General features: G+C 59.2%; 1 protein-coding gene across 4 annotated transcripts; it reads right to left on the bottom strand.

Annotated features, from left to right (window-relative positions):
* Nucleotides 1-4,618: 4,618 nt before the first annotated feature.
* MYMK (myomaker, myoblast fusion factor) lies at nt 4,619-18,644 on the bottom strand. Of its 4 annotated transcripts, none has more exons than XM_082402507.1 (6): nt 17,685-18,644; nt 16,941-17,190; nt 13,264-13,378; nt 12,255-12,403; nt 9,616-9,732; nt 4,619-8,976 (listed from the first exon to the last, which is right to left on the bottom strand). In XM_082402507.1, exons 1-6 carry the CDS (start codon nt 17,693-17,695, stop codon nt 8,827-8,829), a joined length of 792 nt encoding a protein of 263 aa, XP_082258633.1. In that variant the 5' UTR covers nt 17,696-18,644; the 3' UTR covers nt 4,619-8,826. The 4 variants fall into 4 exon arrangements, with proteins under 4 accessions (XP_082258633.1, XP_082258632.1, XP_082258631.1 ...); XM_082402506.1 differs by having other exon boundaries at nt 17,715-18,644; XM_082402505.1 differs by having other exon boundaries at nt 16,941-18,317; nt 18,426-18,644.
* Between the last annotated feature and the right edge of the window lie 1,218 nt (nt 18,645-19,862).

The following is a 19,862-nucleotide window of genomic DNA, read 5'->3' as shown; positions in this document are numbered from 1 at the left end:
GCAGGCTCCCACAGGGCAACTGACCACACACTGGGCCATAAAGTTGACCGTAGCCCATTTTGAAGCATCGGCTGAACTCAGGACCAGTCAGAAATTTGTAATAATAACAAAGGTAAAATAGTTTGAGAATCCCCTTATCTGCAACTAAGCAAGAACACGTCATTGGGGAAATCAAAAGAAGGGCGATCACAAAGCTTGTCTCAGAGGGTTGAGCGGCCCAAGAGCCAATACATGCAAAGCAGCGCGTGGAAGTGTCCGGAAGGCGCGGTGAGAGCCAGCGCTTGGCCTTTTGTTCCCTCCGCCTACTCTCCTTCGTGCTCCTTCTCTGGTTCACGTACCGTCTGTCTGACGGGTGCTGCCTGCATAATCAGTCATGCACCAGACGTGGGGGAGACGGCCCAGAACCCCCAGGCAGCGGGGGAGTCACCCGTGCGCAACCGGGGCCATGAACCCAACAGCCAAGTTCCACAGTGAGGTTTCCGTGCCATCAGGAAGCAGGACAAGGGGGGCCGTGGGTGCAGCGGACAGCAGGCAGGACGAGGAAACCCCACACCCGACGGCGTCACATCTCAAATCTGTCAGTGTGAGATCTCAGATACACCCGCACTCATCCGTCCGCCGTCTTCCAATCTGTGCAGGGTGACGGCCAGGAGGCATTAGGACGAGGAGGTGATCACAGGTGTGCGAGCCCGTCCAGGCTGTGGAGCCCAATGCGGGGGTGATGACGACGGTCCATAGGACGTGGGCATCTCGGGGACCATTGTAGAAGAGCGGCCGTTTGCGGGGGAGATGAGCCAGCCCTTGGCGGCCTCTGAGTTCACCTTTTGGGCCCTGCTGCGATGTGATGTCTGGAACTGGCTAGAGGCCTGAGGCCAGCGAGTGCCCCCGTGCCCTCTGCCCCTCTTTGCCCACCCCTGGCAGTCAGGGCTGTCGGTCTGAGGCCGGCAGCTTCCCGGAGCCTCAGCCGGTGGCGGGCACTTATCAGCTGTTGCTTTGAGGCTGGTGGCTTTGGTGCGGGGGGCCCGAGGCTCTGCCACACCTCTTCCAGATGTGGCCACGACTACCCGCTAGCCTGCCTCCGGCTGGGGCTCTCGGCCAGCAGCCCTGTTAGCCGAGCTTTTAGGAAAACAACCCCAGTGAAGGCATCAGGTGCCCAGCTTCCCTGAAGGGAGAGAAGGGGGCGGTTAGGCTAGATGCGCAGTTCCAGATACGCGCTGGCCTCTTCCTTCCCTGTGGCCCGCTCAGCCTGGCCCTGGACTTGGGGTGGTCACAGCCATCTGCTGGCTGGGGACCTCAGTCTCCCCGGCTAAAGGGGCTCCCTTGAGGGCTGGATGGGGCTGTCATCCTCTGCTTCTCCACAGTGCACGTGGGTGGGTCGTGCTCGACAGTATGGCGCCTGTTTGCCGGTGGGATGGAAGGTCCTGTGCACCTCTGCGGGCCTTCCTGAGCCAAGATGGGTGGTCTGCAGTGGGGGGCTGTGAGGGAGGTGCCGTTTCCTCCAGCCTCCCATTGGGTGGCCCCAGCAGGAAAAGCAGGGGTCCCTGCATCTAGAGGTGCTGGGAGCTGAAGGTCACCCAAGGTCACATGGCCCCTGGGGAGTGGGCATTCCAGTGCCAGCCCCTTTCCTAGCCCCTGGGCTCCACCATCCTGCTCTTAGGGGACAGGTCTGCAAGGGGTCAAGGCTAAAGCCTCGGAGGTCACAGGCTAGCAATTTATCACATGTGGGCTCTTCCAGGAGCCGTGAGCCTGCTCGTGCCAAGACAGACACAGAAAAACCCACCCATTCATTGCTCTGACCCACATTTGTTAGGTGAGCGTGGGAAGCTGGGTGCCAACGGGGATGTTCTGGCCAGCACTGAGCTCCCGGACTTCAGGAAGTCTCAGACGCCTCTTGGCCCCTCTGTCCACGACGTTGGCATGTGTGGTACCCGCTACCCTCTGGGTACCTCACCTCTCTGTCCCCACCCCACAAAAGATGCAGGGGTACAAGGGACGGAGGACACTGGGGGTGACCTCGACTCTACGCAACTTTACAGAACCAGTCGGCTGTTCGAAAGCTTTGGATGACTTACCTTGACGACCCTCCCGGATGAGGGCAGCCCCCTCCCACCCCTGAGCATGCAGACGCACCTCCTGCAGCCTGAGGGCAGCCAGGGGCGCCGGCCCTGTGGATGCCACCGCCGGCCCTCGTTCAGGGCCACCCTATCCCCCACGCCCCCCGCCTCCGCCCTTGCCAGGACCCACGCTGCCTCCTCTGGCCTGCTTCCCAAACTTTGCCCACCTTCTCACAGCAGTGGGACCCGATGGTGAGGCCACCCCCTCCCCAAATTCTCCCACAGCAGCGACAGCCTTCTGGACCGTGGGGACCCAGCCCACCCACTCTCCACCTCGCCCCACCCGAAGCCGTCCACGGGCACTTGGGCCCTGCAATTCCCAGACAGACCTGTTTGACCTTTCACCTCCCCCTGGACCTCTGCCCCCTTCTCCTTCAGGTCAGTGAACGGCACTCCCTTTGCAGAGACTTTCCTGACCCCCATCCCTCACTCCTCATCCCTGTCTCTGTGGCCCCCACTAGACTGTGGGAGCTGGAAGGTCTGGCTGGTCCCGGGTGAATCTGAGGGGCTGAGAAGGCTGCTTGGTGACCAGCCAGGAAGGAGGTGACATTTAACCTGGGCCCAGTGCAGCCGGCTTCTTCCCCCACCTTTGGACCTTGAATTCACCAGGCCAAATCGTCTCTCTTGTCCCGGTGAGAGAGACACGGTAAAGGGACAAAGTAGCTGATTAAATAGTTAATCCCACTAGGGGATTGTACATAAAGAAGAAAAGTACAGGGACTTCCCTGGTGGTGCAGTGATTAAGAATCCGCCTGCCAATGTAGAGGACACAGGTTCGAGCCTTGGTCCGGGAAGATCCCACCTGCCGCGGAGCAACTAAGCCTGTGCGCCACAACTACTGAGCCTGTGCTCTAGAGCCCGCGAGCCACAATTACTGAAGCCAGCTCTCCACAACTACTGAAGCCTGCACGCCTAGAGCCGGTGCTCTGCAACAAGAGAAGCCACCGCAATGAGAAGCCCGCACACCGCAACGAACAGTAGCCCCCACTCACCGCAACTTGAGAAAGCCCGCGCACAGCAATGAAGACCCAACGCAGCCAAAAATAAAATAAATAAATTAAAAAAAAAAAAAAAAGAGAAGAAAAGTACAGGAGACCCCTGTAAGTTAATGATCATGCAAGAAAGCAGGTTTGCTTAACCACAAAACCAAGCAGACTTGCTTAGCAACGAAACCATGCAACAGAAGCATGAGACATGCCCCAAAACAATAAAGCAGTGGTGGCCTGAGACCCACATCCTGTGCAGTGAGCTCAGTAAGTTACTGATTCCTAGACACGCTCCTCTGCCCACACGATAAACAAAAATATAAGGAAAGGGTGACATTATACTGAAACCTGAGATGATTTACCATTTTTAGTATGTGTTACTGCCTTTTTGCTCATTTCCATTGCGCCATGACAGTCCCGGCTTGACCACGGAGGGACAAGAGAACTCCTCCGCCTGACGTGGAGGAAGACGTGATAATGGAAGCTTGGCGTCTACTCAACAATGAGGAAGAAGGTGGTCTTCTCCCCCTCCCCACTTTTCCTTTGATTATAAAACTGTAGCCCACTAAATTCTCGGGGGTAGCACCCTCTTGCCTGCCCACTTGCCCACAAGTGTCCTATTCTAATAAATCACTTCTTATCTATCACCTTGCCTGTCGCTGAATTCTTTCTGCACTGAGACATAGAGAACCGGAGCTCCTTGGAGCCCCCGAGATGCATTTCAGCCGTTTTGGAGGCGCTCATGCTGCAGTGGAAGCAGGGACAGCCCAGTGTTGGCACCATCTCTCCATCGGGTCAGCGGTGGTTTTCTTGCTGCTGTCGGGAAGGGCGCAGGAGCTCAGGGAGATGGTCAGTACACAGGGGACGGTCAGACTCAGAGAGTGCCTCACAGGCGAGGACAGAGAGCCACGTGTCTGCAGGCTCACACAGTTCCGTCCGCTTGGCTTTTCTAGTTTCAGTCTCAAACCTGCCTCTTCCAGGCGGCCTGCCTTGCTTAATTCCTTCACCCATAATAAACACTTGGTTTGAAGCATTTTGTTTCCTTGTCAAATGGGGTGTGTTTGAGGGTAAATGTCCCCTGAGGGTAAGGATCCCTCTACTACATTCTAGAGACTCCCTTGCTTGCCCATGACCACTGATCATGAAAGTAACAATGATGCCATTAAAAAAATGCCATTTAAAAAATACTCTGCTAGGGACTTCCCTGGTGGTGCAGTGGATAATAATCCGCCTGCCAATGCAGGGTACACGGGTTCGAGCCCTGGTCCGGGAAGATCCCACATGCTGCTGAGCAACTAAGTCCGCGAGCCACAACTACTGAGTCTGCGTGCCTAGAGCCTGTGCTCCTCAACAAGAGAAGGCACCGCAAGAAGCCCATGCACCGCAACGAAGAGTAGCCCTTGCTCGCGGCAACTAGAGAAAGCCCGTGCGCAGCACAGGCTTTCTCTAGGCAACGAAGACGCAACGCAACCAAAAATAAAATTAAATCTTTAAAAAAAAAATACTCTGCTAGTGCTCTGTATTCAATTATCTCATTTAATCTTGGGAAAACCCATGTGAAGTGGGCTCTACTACAAACAGACAAACTGAGGCATGGAGGACTAGGAGAACGCGGCAAACTTGCCTAGGGCCGTAGCGGGAAAACTAAAGCCCGGGCCCTGACCACCCCACTCCTCCCAGCCCCGCCTCTTGCCTCAAGTTCCTGCCTTTTCCACTTCCCCAGGATCTTTCCTTAACTCACCCTAACGGGCCTGAGTGCCTGGCGGGGAGAGGTTGCCGCTCCCAGTCAAAGGTGGGGAATCCGGGTGCAGAGATGGGAAGAGCCAGGCCCCAGGGCACAGAGCCTCGGGGAGGTGGCCGGGACAGCAGCCAGGTCCCCAGGTGGCACGTGCCCTGGGTCACTGCTAACCAGCTAAGCAGCAAGCCGAGTTTTACACCCCAGGGGGCTTCCAGCTGACTCTGCAGAATCGGGCTTGCCCACATACCTGGCCCTCCTCCCTGCAGCTCCTCCTGCCAAGACCCTGCGGCGGAGACCAGGACGATTTCCTGCCACGGTGCCCAGCACCCAGCGTGCCTTGCTAACTACAATCGCAGCAGCTCGGAGAGCAGACCAGGATGAGGCAGATGGGGAGCTGTAAAGCCTTTTTTAAAGGGGCAATAAAAGTTTTGGGTTTCAGATGGTCTTACTGGGGAAGAGAATAACAGAGACAGGAAATTTCAGTAGCAGACATGACAAAGGCCACAGCACTCAGACTGCCCTCAGACGAAAACACCTCTGCTTATGCAAACAGAGGACGTCCTGGCGGGGGTCCAAGCGCTCCCCCCCCCCCCCCCCCCCCGCCATGCCAACCTCACCCCAGCTCCTAGGGGAGGCGGAGGGGTCGCTACAATAGACTGTTTTGTCTACTTGTTGTAAATGTTTATAATACTTCTCCACTGGGGCCGCTGGAGGTGTGGGCCCCCCTCCCCCTCGGGGCTCGGAGTGTGTGGGCGCCAGGAGGGGGCGTGTGCCTGGGCCTGGGGCTCGTGTGTGCTCGGGCCAGGGCATCAGCTGCTTCTGCTTCTCTCCCTGCAGGGTCTGGAAGCCAGGCCCAGGCCCAGGGAGGCTATTGCGGGGCTCCAGCGCGCCCCCTGCCCCCCGCCGTCCCCCACCAACCACGCCGAGGCCACAGCCTCAACTGGGCGCTGCAGCCCCTCTGCCTGTGTCGCTTGGTTTAACCCGGGATGCCCAGACCCACATGTCCAGGGAGCTGCCCATCCTTTTGTGTTCTGTAGATGTGCTGCCCCATGGCGAGCCCCAGCAGCTAGCCACAGGGGCTAGATGCCCCATAAAATACCGGACGCTGGGTTACGTTTGAATTTCTGAGGAATAGTGAGTCATTTTTTAGCATGTCTCCTTAAGTACATCCCGAGGCAAAATAATTGTCTATTGTTTATCTGAAATTCAAATATAACCAGGCATCCTGTATTTCATCCACAACCCTACACATGTGGCTATTTACACTTCAGTTAATTAAACTCAACTGACATTTAAAGACTCAGCTCCGCCAGCCACATTTCAAGTGCTCACCAGCGTGTGTGTCAGACGACCGCCGCACAGGGCGGGTTAGCCTCTCCTCTGTTAAAGCAAGCTCTGTTGTGCAGCACTGCTCTGGGCTTCCAGCAACGTCTAGGGCTACGTTTTCAGGCGCTCAGCCTCAGAAATCTCAGGACTCAGGGACCCCTCGTCCTTCCCCCATCGGGGCTCGGTGGGAAGGGCAGTCCTGTCTGGAGCCCAAGATGGCCCAGGATGGCCTCAGAGGTGCTTCCCGGCACCAGGTGCCTGAGTCTCAGATTCCAGGGATATGAAGACCCCAGGGCTCGATGACACTGGGATTCGGAGGTGTTTGAGTCTGAAGACCATGACCCTTGGTCCTTGTTGGTCTTGCGGTGTCGGGGTGACCGTTCGGGGTGGCCGCCTCCCTTTCCGTCCCCTTTCCTGGGCACTCCCCTCCTGGCCCTTGGGTAGAGCCCCCAGGATGCCAAGTGGGCCTTTGAGCCAGAGGAAGATGCCTCTGGGATGACTGGCAAGACCCTGGGCATGGCCACCAACTCAGTGGTCAGTGCCCAAGGGATGAAGGCCAGCTGCCAACATCCCTGGCCTTCAGTGTCCTCATCTGCAAAGTGGGCTCAGGACCTGTACCTGGACCCTCCAAGGGGTCTCTGTGGGGGCCAACCCTGCTCAGGAGGGGCGCAGTCGGGCCTGGAGCCCGAAAGGCAGACAGGGCTGAGGGCTGGAGTGCGCCTCCTAATTGTCCGTGACTTACAGACTTGGCCAGGCTCCCAGACAGCCGCATAAATCAGCGCGGCCTCAGTGAGCAGCCTGTCAGTGCAGCCCTGACGGCTTGGCGGGCCCCTGGCCTCTCCCTACTCGGGAGTATCTGCGGCCTCCAACTTTCCATGTGCTGCCGCAGAGCTGGAGGGGGGTGGTACTCGCTGGGGGGGATGGGAGGGGGCAAGAGGGAGGTGGTGGGTGGAGGGGGGGTTGGGGAGGGAGGTGGTGGGAGTAGACCAGCCACCTCGCAGATGCCGTTTCTGGAGTGATGCCCCCTGGCTCCCGCCATCCCACCGTGGCCCCAGAGTCTGCCCCTTGCCTCACCACCTGGTGCTGAGACAGGAGTCTCCTCTTGTGGGTACAGGAGACGGGACCAGAGGGGAAGTCCCTGGTACAGGGCCCCGGTGTCTTCATGTGTACGTGTGCGTGGCGTGTACATGTGCGTCTGTGTGCGCACGTGTGTGCTCACACCCCAACAAGAAGACCAGAAGCCAATCGAGGCAGCACCTGCACCCCCTTCGCCAGGCACAGAGCTGCTTGGTGCAGAGGCCCCTCCGCGCCCCGTGCCCTCCCGTGGGGACAGGTCTGGGTGATGGCCCTGAAGCTGTGAAGTCTCAGCTCCCGCCCTGCCCCCTCCCATGGCTTGGTGAGGACCCTGAGTGCTGGTGGGCTGTTCTGTCGTTAACAGGCTGTGGGGACAGAAAGGGGCTGAGCCGGGGCGAGGCTGCCGGTGTCCAGGGCCCTAAGACGTGGGACCGCTGGGCACTCAGGGAGGCCGACAGACGGCGCCCTGGTCGGGGGTCCGCCTTGTCCCCAGCCCTTGGTGCTGGAGCCAGCTCCCTCCCGGCCCCCGAGGTGTGGAGGAGGTGACTTTAGGACAAATCTGGGGCCGTCCCACGTGGTGGGTGCAGATGTGGGTAACTGCACCATCTGGCAACACAAAGAGGCCCCAGACAGGTGTAGGTAACTTCCTGCCTGACAGATGTGCCCGGATCATTCGGCAAGCAGGAGGCCAGTGTCTGTGAGGTGATGTCTGGGAGGCCCGCTCCCCCCGCTCCCCCCGCACCCCCGGGCCGGTGCAGACAGGCCCTGGATGGGAGCAGGCTGACCTCTGCCCTCGGCGGAAGGCGAGCCCTGCCCCGTGAGGCCAGCCCGGCGGGCCCGCTGGCCTCCGCTCAAGGTCCTGGCAACCAGGCCCACATTCCCACGCTGGGCTGGAGCTCAAAGGCCCTGAGGGTGCTCCCACCTCTTGCTTGGGTAGCTCCAGAGCAAAGTGGCTGGAGTGGTGTCAGACCGGGGACAGTGGGCTGGGGTCCAGCTCTGGGCCCCGAATATGCCATCATCCCTGACTTGTTTTGAGAATTAGATGAAATGACGAGTGTGAAGAGCTTGGGCATTCAGTACATGGAAACGGCTTGATTCAGGGACCCGGCTGGAGGGACGCCAAGGGGCAGGCAGGCCTGGGGCGGGGACAGAGTGGCCCCGCTGGCCCTGGCGCGCTGAGCCTGAGGGCAGAGGTCAGGAGTGGGAATACCTGTTTCCAAGGGAAAACAGATGGCGTGGGGAGCACACGGGACTGGGGTGGCGGCAGAGCCCCTTTGTGGCTGGGACCGGGCGAAGAGGGAAGCGGGTGGGGGACAGACGCTGGCTCCAGGGTTCTGCAGACATACCCACTCGTCAGGACCTTGGCCTAGGAGAAGGGAGAAAGTTCTTTTCTTTCCAGCATGGTGCTTAGTACCCAGTAGAAACCTAATAAGTGGATTCTCAAGAAGCAGTCAGTGGGGTGCTTCCCACAGCCCTGGAGACCTCTCAGGATCTGAGGAGGGACGTTTCTCCAGGTCGGGAAGGACGGAGGACTCTCGCCAGGCCTGGGATGGGGCAGGGCAGGGGCTTGGGGCCGGGGGCTGCACAGTTAGATACAAGCACAGCAAAGGGTGGAGCAGTCCAGCTTGGCGGGGGGCCCCGCGCTTCCAGCCTTCTTGTTGACCTTGGGCAGCAGCAGGACGAAGGCCATGGCCAGGGCACAGTGGTAGAAGCTGTGGACGTAGGTGTAATCCCAGTCCTGCAGGGGAGCAGGAGGACCCGTCTGCGGCCTCACCGCCCACCCTGAAGCCCATCTTCCCTCCAACAGCCCCTGCCCCGCCGCCCTGGGTCCTCGGCCCTGTGCCTCGGCTGCGGGCCTGGCGTGACATGGCACCTGCCAGGAACAGGGGCTCCTCCCCGACCCCCTGGCTTGTCCTCGGGAGTCTGGCCAAGTCCCCTCCTCCGAGAAGCCTCCCCTCACTGGCCAGCCCATGGTGGTCTTTCCCTCCACCAAACCCCTAGATCACTGAAGGTCTGTGCCAATTCACTGGGCCTTTGATGAGGCGGCTGGGGCTCCCCTCCCCCCTCCCCCAGCACATCCCTTCTCCCCTCTCCCCTCTCCCTCCCTGCTCCAGGTGTGCCTCCTGCCCCAGGCCCCTTCCGGGCTGTGCACCTCATCAGGTGCAAGCCCTCTGTACTGCCCCCCCCACACAACCCCGCGATGCCAGGGGTGCCAGGGAAGGACCAGACCATGATTGGAGGGAAGCACTGTAGTGGGACGCTGCTGGAGACCCCAGGAGGCGCGCGGCCCCGCTCAGCACCCAGCCAAGCAGGCCGGTGCTGACCTGCTGACCGGGGCCCTTGTGGGTGGGCTGCTTCCCAGTCCCCCGCCAGGTACCTCAAAGAAGAAGCGCAGCATGAGGGCCAGCGCCCCAAAGCAGAGGCCGGGGCCTATCTGCTGGGTGTACACGCTCTTGTCAGGATACAGGCGCCTCGTCTCCTTCATCTGCTGCAGCTGCGGGGAGAGGGGCCAGAGGAACGCTCTCAGTTTGCAGCCTTGGGCACTTGCACCCTGGGCATCCTCAGGTGGGAGATGGGGCTTCGGGAGAGGCCCGGACGCATCTGGCCCAACGGCTGCAGGACCCAAGGGAGACCCCGCCTGGGTGATCGGGCTGTGGATGCCCTGGGCATTTTGACCCCACAAGGACCCCCTGCCCCGTCGGCCTCTTGGGGTGAAAGAAGGCCACCCTTTCCAGCCAGAGGAGAACCCGAGGGGACCAGACACGTGGTTATCTACAGCCAAGGGGTACTGGCGGTGTGGGACCTGCCCGCCAGCGTGGCCATGGCGGGTAGGAGATGCGTGTGGCCAACCTTGCGAGACCTCCACTCACTTTCAGAGTCGACAGACTCATAGTAGCATTTCTTAGACACACCCGACCAGCATGTGAAACCTGCCATTCCTCAGACGCTGATGTCTAGAGTGAGGCTCAAGTAGGCGTTTAAATACGTGGGTTCACGTACACTAAAAAGATGAAGTAAATGCGGGTCCACATCCTGAAAACCCGAACCTCTGGGGCCAGGGCGTTTCAGCGCACAGGATGTTTTGGATTTCAGCAAGGTAAACGGTTGCACACATTGTGGACGGTGGATGCCCCCGGCGGGTAGGGCTGCTCCCCATAATTGCACCCCCCACCCCCACCAGCGGATCACACAGAGACCATGAGTAGCTTCATGCTGGGTGGGGGCAGGTTTTGTCACCAAATGAATTCTGAAACGATGCCCGATTTTTCAGTTTTCTGAAATTTTCCATTGCTGATGAGGAATCAGGACCTGCAATGTCGCGGGTGGTGTGTGGGTGCAGCTAAGGGAGTGTGACTCTGGGGGCAGCCGGCTGAGGCCCGGAAGCTCTCCTCCAGCCAATCCTGCCCCAGGTGGCGCCGGGTCCCGCTCCGCAGCCCCATCACCCATCTCTCTCCACTTCCTGTCGCTGAGAGTTGCTCAAGAAGGGACAAGCCTCCGGGAGAAAAATCAACCCTCATTCCAGGAAACAACTGCCCTTGAAAAGCCAAAATAAACTCCACATTTAATGGTCTAGAAAACACAATTTGAGCCCCAGATGCAGGGAGCCAGGAAGCCCTCTCGGTTCCCGTGGTGCTTCGTGGGGACACTGGCGAGTGACCGCTCTTCTGGCTAATTAGAATCCAGCCCAGATTCAGAGCCGGCCAAGGTCTGCAGGAGGAGCAGCCTTCCAGGGCACAACACAGAGCCTTTATCCCACTTCCTGCCAGGGAGGGAGCGAATTATCAGCTCGGAGAGCGCTCTGTGTTTACGCATTCCAGAATGTTAATTAACGTGGCCCTTCCTGGTCCAGACAAGTCAGACCCCAGCACACTTCCGCCCCTCTCCCCTCTCCGAGGGGCCTCCTGGGTCAGCGCGGGGCCAGCTTGGCTTCCCCAAGATGTGGTGAGAAAGAGGCTCCTTCCCTTCTGCTCGGAGTCAGGACCTGGCCTCACGCTTGTCCTGCCGTGACTTCTTGTTAAATTGCTGACCTATGAGCCTTGGTTTCTTCACCAACCAACTGGCAAGCTAAATCCTCCGCTCTCTGGGTGGAGAGAGGAGCGGGGCGAGTTTGGAAAGCTCACCCCCAGAACTTTATTTTCCCTCCCCAGTCTGCACCTGCACCAGCTGCCCAGCCCGACCTCTTTCCCCTGAGAACCGCCCTCCTGCTTCCCAGGGCTTTGTTCTGTTCCCCGCAAGGCTCAGTTCCTTCCCTGCCCTGGGGGCCCAGGAAGTACCCCTGGGTGCACCCTGCCCGAGCATCCCTCTTTCACTTGGGCTAGTCTGAGTGGGCTTCAGTCATTGCAGCCAGGAGGGCCTTGTTATGACAGAGGGTGCGGGGAGGCCTGGGGAACCATGTGTAGAAGGCCTCGTGGCGCCAGGCCCCTGGGTGCCCAGCGAAGGGCCATCAGTCTGGCCCAGGCTGCTTCCATGCTCACGAGCAGTTCCATCTTCCGGTCGACCTCACACCACAACCTCCCTCTTCATCTGAACCAAGCTCAAGCCTCAGCCCCTCCAGGAAGTCTTCCCAGATTAACCCAGGCCACTTCCAATTGATATTGCATCTCTAAACCAGCCATTCTCTTCAATAATAATAACAGCAGTAATAATAATGACAATAATAAATAGTTCAGCACATTAGGAGCCAGGTTCTGTGCCAGTCCTTAAGGTGCATTATCTCAATTAATCTGAGAAGCAACCCTATGAGGTAGGTACTGGATTGTAACACCCACTTTACAGATATGGAAACTGAGGCAGAGAGGTTAAGTGACTTGGGTCAGGTCCAGAGCTAGTGAGTACAGACGTAAAACAAACCGGGTTTGCATGGCTGGGGCACCCGACGGTCATTTTCTGTGTGTTAGCTGAGGTCCTGTGTCCAGCCTGCCGACCCACGTGGCAGGAGGTAGATGGAGACCCTGAGGGGGAGGAGTCACCGTCAGGGGAGGGTGCCCCTGACCGTCGGGCTCGCACAGTACGCACCCACTTGGCCGCGATGATGAGGACAGCTGTGCCGATGGGGCCCGAGTACACCCCGTAGCCCCAGCGGTCATGGTAGATCCGCACAGCGATGGTCAGGACGCCAAACATCACTAAAGTCGACCGCTTGGGCTCATCGAAGTCGGCCAGTGCTGCCAGGGAGAGAGCGGGGTGAGGTGAGGGGCCTCCCGTGCCCCTCCTGGCCGCTGCTCCCCCAGGGGCCCTCCCTTCGGGGTCCGGGTGTGGTGTCCCCTCAGCCAGGGACACCCCGTGGCCCAGCCTGGGCCCCCCCAAGGTCTGAATTGCAGCTGGTTTTAAAGGACAAGCAGGCTGCTGCCTTCCCGTGGACGGAGCAGCCTGGGTTAGGCTGGCAGGAAGCTGCTCTAACACGGAGATCAACGTGCGGGTGTCCGGGAACGAATCTCCCCCATGGGACCCCTAGGACGAAGACGCAAAGACCGCAGCTAGGATACGAGAAAGATCTGGGTCCTGCACAGGCCTGCGCCCGTAGCAGCGAGTCCCCCCGTCTAATGGGGACCGTGTGTCCTGCCATCGCCACGAGTCCACAGTAAGTGAAAAACAGTCGCGGAACCATGTGGTTTTGAATGATCGCATCTTCATAAAAACCTGAGCTAAAAATTGTGTGTGAGTCTCAGGAACAGTGTTGGGGGCGTAAACTCTGAATGTGAGCAGCGGTTCTCCGGGGTGGGGAGGGTGGGGGCAGAGCGCTTCCTTTTTTCCTCTGTACGCCTCCGCTCAGTCTGTCAAAACAAGCCTCTACTAAATGTGCAATTTTAAAAGGTTATGGAAAATGGGAATCAAGGCACTTAAGTGCTGCGCCTACTTTTTCACAGACTGAGCCCCACTCTGAACCTCAGGGTAAGGAAGGGGGTTCTCAGAGATGAGAGGGGGCGGGGAGGCAGTCAGCGGGCTCGGCTGGCTGAGTGCATGGTGGGCGGCGGGGGACCCAGGTCCCGTGTGCAGGGCTGGCCTGCCGGGGGCTGCCACTCACCCATCAGTGACACCCACATGCTCAGGGCCGTCCCGTAGACGCTGAAGTACTCCAGGATGTCGTGGCGCAGGAAACAGAGAACCGACAGGCCGGGCCCATTGCAGGCGTGGTAGAGCTGCCGGGAAACCCACAGACGGTCGGTCAGCAGGGAGAGGAGAGCTCTGGAGCCCCAGGGCCAGGCCTGGGCCCCGAGCCATGGCCCCGTGAGCTGGGACCTCGGACAAGTCACTGAATGGCCCCATGGCTCTTTTCCCCATCTGAAACATGGGGGCGCAGCGGACTGCTCCCCCATAGGGTCTTGCGGACGAAGCCTGCCGAGGTGGGGACCCTCCCATGTGATCTACACATTCCCTCAACATCCAGGTCTGCTGAGGCCGGAGCCTTTTTCCTTGGGTACCGGTCTGCCCTGCACAGGCCAGTGGGGCCTTCTCTCCCACAATTTACCCCTCTGACCACCGGGCATCTGAAGCCCTGGGGGGCTTGCGAAGACTCAGGTGCTGAGCCTGCCCCGTGGGTTGCCCCCTCAGCAGGTCGGGGCTGGGGGTCAGAGATTTGCTTCTTTAAGAGGATCTCAGGCTGATCTCGGGATGCCGCCAGAAGGGAGCCCGCTTTGAGAACCACCCGCCTGCAGCCCTCAGTTTGTTTCTCTTAAGTGAGGGCAGATCGCAGAGACACTCCCGCCCCCCGCCCCCGGGCAGGTGCTGAACGCAGCGTCCTCTTTGCCCCCCGTCCTCCCCCACACTCCTACAGTTGTCTGCCAGATACCTAATTTAATAGCAATTTTAAAGCAAAATGTCCGTATTTTCAAAGCTGTCAACTTATTTCTGGACAACCGTCTCCTTTCGCTTACACATTTCATCATTTTAAGGAATATTTAATGACATGATGTAATTATTTTGACAAGCTCAAGGGCATAAACAAGCTTGGAGACCAGCACAGTCGACTCTTGGTCAGCCCAGCTCAGCTGGATGGAGAGGCGTGCAGGAGAGCAGCCCACAACTGGAAGTGCCAGGGATGCTACGGGTGGGGGAGGGGTGAGAGCCCTGGGTCATCTGGTGAGTCGAGCAAGTTGAGGTCGATTTTAGAGCGTCCGCTGGCTGCAACTTCACGTGAACTAAAGCTAAGGTGCACCTAGGAGGCATTAACAGACATGTAGTGTCCAGAACAGGGGAGGGGATGGTACTGCTCCTCTCTGTCTGGTCAGACCCCCCTAGAGAGCTGTGTTGAGCTTTGGATGCTGCACCCTTTGAAGTGCCACTGGCAAAGAACAGGTTGGAGGAAAGGAATCAGGCGGTGGATAGGACTGTTTAGCTCAGCAAAGAGAAGCTTCAGGTGGGGCGTGATCAAGGTGCTCACATCTCCAGGAGAGAGGAGGGAGAAGAACACTTGTTTCCCATGGCTCTGGCAGGCAGAGCCAGGCCCTATGAGCGACATGGATTCTCTTCTCCTGCCCTCCTGCTCCTTCCAGAACTACTTGTCCCCCACCCCCAGCTGAGCCCTGCTGTCTCTGTACCCATTGTCTCTCTTATGTAGCACAGATCACGATGTACGATTAAAGGCTTAATCACTGAGATTCTGGACGCTGTCTGTGCCCTGTCAACCGCCTCGTCCCAGCCTAGAGCCGGCTCACCATAGGCCAAGTGTTTGCCTGTGAACGCAGTGTCAGGGAGGCTTTGGAGCGGTTTGAAGGAGAGCTGGCCCAGGAAGGGCCTTTCCGTCCAGGCCCTCGGTTCACCCCTGCTGGAGAGGTGGGGCAGGTGAGACTCAGGGGGGAACCATCTGCCGAGGAGCAGGGCGAAGCAGCAGGGGGCCCTCGGCCTCTGTGCCTGCGAGACCTCCCTCCCTCTTCCGACCGAGCGGGCCTGGCTCTGCACGGCGCTGGTCGGGGGCGCGGGTGGCAGGTGGCTGGCCGCCTGGCAGGTCCCGGCCGTGAGCGCCGACAAGCGGCTGATTGCCCCTAGGGCTGGGGTGGAGGGCTCCTGTCAAACGGGGACGAGAGCCCCTGTTCCGTGGGGTGGGCCAGGGGACGCCACGTGACCCAACACGCAGCACGGGTCCAGCAGCTGTCACAGGACGGTCCCGGTGGGAACACAGAAGACTCCACGCAGGAGGCAGAAGTGGCGATGGTGCCTCTGGGGGCTCTGGGAGAAGGGGCCTGAGTGTGTCTTTAGGCCGGGGACACTTGTCACCGGACGCAGCTGTCCCTGCCACTCTGGCTGGGCGGGGCAGGGCTGGGTGGGCCTCTGAGGCCAGCCGCGGAGGCAGCTGTGGGGTCAGCTCAGCCCCGGTGGGGAGGGGTGGCCTGGCGGTGACTGTGGTTTCGGGGGCGGGGTCCAACATGGGCCTGGAGGACAAGACGCCGGCTCCTCTCCCCGGTCCTGGGCCCTTGTACCCACAGAGAAGCCCCCTGTCTGCCTGGCTCTGGTTTCTCATCTGCCGGGCAGACCTCCTGGCCCTCACCCAAGCTGGGGTCCCGCGAGGAGCAAATGAAATGGCTTTCGACAAGATTCCTTGAATGAGCCGGGAGGCCCTGCTGCCTGGGGAGGGGGGCTGCCCGGGGTGGGGGGGCCACGCCGTCGTCTCTCTCACGGCTGGCACTGCCACACGGAGTCCGGGAACCCTCACCTCCCCCGAGCATGCTTCATCAGGGAGTTGGGTTTAAATCAAGGCTGGGTCTGAGGGAAGATGATGGAGGAAAAGAGAGTGGGGCCCCTCTGGGGGTCCAGCGGCGAGGGTGGGTGGAAGGAGCCTCAGAGGCTCACAGACAGGGAGGCAGGAAGGCACTAAGGTGTAGAGAGATGATGGATGGATGGGTGGATGGATGGATGGATGGTTGATCAGGCAGGTAGAGAGGTGATTGATTAGATACATGTATAGATGACTGATAGAGAGATAGTACATAGATAAGTAGGTAGACAGACAGACAGACAGAAGCTAGAGGGATGGATAGATAGGGCCAGAGAGACACATGAGGGGAACAAAGCTAGGGAGGGACACCAAGAAATTTAGAAAGAGAGTACATTCCGTGGGGATATGGCTCCAGAAATCAAGAGGGAACCAGACACAGAGCGAGCCAATATGAGAAACACAGAGGGAAAGAGACCCACAGGGAGATGGGGGAGGGGGACAGAGAGAGAGAGAGAGAGACAGACAGCCAGACATATAAATAGAAAGAGAAAGAAGGACTCAGAGAGAGACGTAGGCCCCAAGAAGGAGAGACAAGCCGACGTGAGCAGGCCCTCCTGAACTGAGGCCAGCTGCAGAATCCTGGAACCAGATTCCCCTGGCCCTACACGTTCCCCGAGCCCTGCTAGCCCCCTCCTGGGCCTGGAGTACCAGGGAGAGTCGGGGGGGGCAGGGGTGAAGAGGGGGAGCTGGAGCCAGGAGAAGCCTTGGGTGGTTGGCAAGAAAAGGAGGACCTTGGAGGGGCTTGTCCCTGGCCCACTGTGGGCTTGGTCTCACTCACACCAATCCCAGAGTGACTTCCTGCCACAGTTGGGGAAACTGAGGTCCAGGAAGGTGAAGGGGGGCCCCCAGCCCTCTCTCCTGGTCTCTGGGCTCTTTCTTTCACCTCCCCATCATCACCCAATACAGCAAAGTGGTGGAAAGACAGCCCCTGTCCTCCGTCTCTGGGAGGGGGCCCTGGGTGGGTCCTATCCCCAGGCCCCCGGACTTACCGCCACGAAGAACATGGTGAAGAGGTAGACCATGGCCTCCATGTGGAACTGCCTTTTGGCAGCAATGCTCACCGTGGGGAGGAACGCCAGGCTGCTGAGGGTGGGCAGGAGAAGTTTGGCCACGAGAGTCCCCATGGGCTGGCGGGGAGAGGTAGGTGCAGGCCTCCCGGGTCTCCAGGGCAGAGAAGAGAAAGGCAGAAGGCCCACTGCTTCCACCAGGGGCTCCGGTGGCAGCTGTGGTTTAAATGCCCTGAAGAGAGGCAGGGGTGTGAGCACACATGTCGAGAAGCACATGGAGAGGGTTCAACAGCTGATGTACCATGTGATCAGCACTTGTTTCTGATTTTTTTTTTTTTTTTTGGATAGGTCAGAGTTGTTGATTCAAGGAGACCGTACTTCTTTTCTCTGAGGCAGCACCTTCAGAGAAGAATCCGCATGAGCACAACCGCCAATGTCCAGCCACTTTCCATCCTGGCCCCGGCCCCTCCCCGAGGTGCTCAGGGGTCCAGAATAAGAAAAGCGCAGACTCTGCGGCTTGAGTCACGCGTCCACAGGGGGCAAGAGGTTAGACGACAACCCAAGGTTCAGCCCAATCTAATCACTAAAAGGACCCTGTAGCTAAGTTTCACAATTTACCAGCCCACAGGCATGTCTGACTCCCCTGCTCTTGCCCCAGACAGGCTTCCTTGGTAACTAAACAAATGAAACTAACATTCTTTTCTATTTGGTTACATAGTTTCAAACCTGAAGCACATAGAACTGGACGATCTCTACCAGTGTCCCCAGCGCAAGGCTGATGCTAGCCGTCTTAGCATTCCTCGGCCTTCCGGAAATAACCTTCCTTTGTTGAAGAGGCCTGCGGGAACTGCCCAGCAGGGTCCCCCCTACACCGCCCCCGTTATCCTCTGGCCAAGGAACATGGGAGTGTGTGAGCTACCCAGGCCAACTGTCTCTCCCTGGAGGGACTGCTTGATTAATTGCTTGACTGATTAATTCTTTTGTTTATTTGTTGCCAGCAAAAGAACAGCTTTTATTCCCTTTTATTTTTCATCATGATATAATGGTGTCGCCTACAACAAAACGCACAGATCTATAACGTACAGTTTGATGAGTTTTGACAAGTGCTGTGTGACCACCCCCGCATCCCCGTCGCTCCAGGACACCCCTCGAGTCCCCGGCCGAGGCAGCCACTGTTCTGGTTTCTGCCACGCACTTGACTTTGCCTCTATAAATGGACTCGTGCGGTGTGCACTCTTTCGGGCTGGCTTCTTTCACTGCCCCGGAATGTCCCTGAGATTCACCCACGTTGTGTCCAGTGGCTTGTTCCTGTGGTCGCTGGGTGGCTACGCCGGATTTTGTTCTCCTGGGAATTGGAATCTGGAGTATGGGAACAGCGGGGGCGAGGCCAGGAGGTGCCCATGCATGTCAGTGCCTCAGGGAGAGGCTGCCGGCTTGTCCCACGCCCCCTGGGCCCGCTTGACCCACCTTTCCTTCCATCTGGGAGCTCCCTCACACCTTTCCAGAACTCTCTTTTTTTTATCATACGTTGGCTGGGGGCCATTTCTGCCGTTTGCCGTGAAAAGTCCTATTCAGTACACGTGGTCACGTCATTCTTCTGCTTAAGCGCCTTCCAAGGCACCTGCAGCCCTCAGCGTGAAGTCCAAGTTCTCCGGGGGATCGTGGGGCCACCTCCGCCCAGCCCTGTCCCCCACAGCACACCCCCGCCTCCCCTGCACACACACGTCCCCCTCCTCTGACGTCTGCGGGGACACACACGTCCCCGTCCTCTGACGTCTGCGGGGACACACACGTCCCCCTCCTCTGACGTCTGCGGGGACACACACGTCCCCCTCCTCTGACGTCTGCGGGGACACACACGTCCCCCTCCTCTGACGTCTGCGGGGACACACACGTCCCCCTCCTCTGACGTCTGCGGGGACACACACGTCCCCCTCCTCTGACGTCTGCGGGGACACACACGTCCCCCTCCTCTGACGTCTGCGGGGACACACACGTCCCCCTCCTCTGACGTCTGTGGGGACACACACGTCCCCCTCCTCTGACGTCTGTGGAGACACACACGTCCCCTCCCTCTGACGTCTGTGGGGACGGGTCCCCACCCGGCTCAGGCAAGCTGGGGTGCTCTGCACTGGCCCCCAGCACGCCACTCGCTCCTGTCCGGGCCTCCCGCCCTCTGTGCAGTGCGGTTGGTGCGGGGCTGCTCGGGGTGTGTGCCCATTGCTCCAATGGCCAGCTCACCGCCCAAGCCCGGGGCCAAGCCTGGCACGTGGTGGGTGGTCAGCAGACACTGGCTGAATGAATGACTCTGTGAAAAGAATGAATGAAAGTCCAGGGAGGCGAGGCTGCAGGGCATTTCAGTCTGGCACTTAGGAGCCCCGTTCCCTCTCCAAATGGGAAAACCAGATCGTGCCGTGTGTGCAGCTCTGGGTAAGAGGCAGGCGACCCCCTGCAAGCTGGTCACGGGAGCCCTGATCATCCCGGCCCACCTCTCCACGCCCCGCTTCTGCCCAGACCCAGCCCCCAGCCCCCAGCCCCCAGCCCCGGCTTCCAGGAGGAGTAGAAATCGTGTGGTACGGAGATGGATTAGAGGTCAGGTGCTAGGAGAGAACTCTCCGGGGCGGTAGACCCCACTCAGAAGCAGGAAAACATTCCACAGTTGGTTTTGTGCATGACTCTGTGTGTGTGTGTGTGTGTGTGTGTGTGTGTTTTGCAGCTGTAAACTCCAGGGCCGGGGCTGCAAGCTTGGGGAAGGGAAAAAGAGAAGGGGGAGGTGATGGAGGAAGCAGGAGGGGAGCCGCACATGTGTTGTAATGATTAAGGACCAAGGGGGCCGAAAGGGGCTGCCCCAAAGCAGGGAGACAGGTGGCCAGGCTGGGGGCGGGGGTGGCCCGAGGACCCCCC

The sequence above is a fragment of the Balaenoptera borealis genome, assembly GCF_965194805.1.
Source record: "Balaenoptera borealis genome assembly, chromosome: 8".
Lineage (NCBI taxonomy): Eukaryota > Metazoa > Chordata > Mammalia > Artiodactyla > Balaenopteridae > Balaenoptera > Balaenoptera borealis.
The sequence above is the reverse complement of the archived record's forward strand: the minus strand, read 5'-3'. Positions and strand labels throughout refer to the sequence as shown.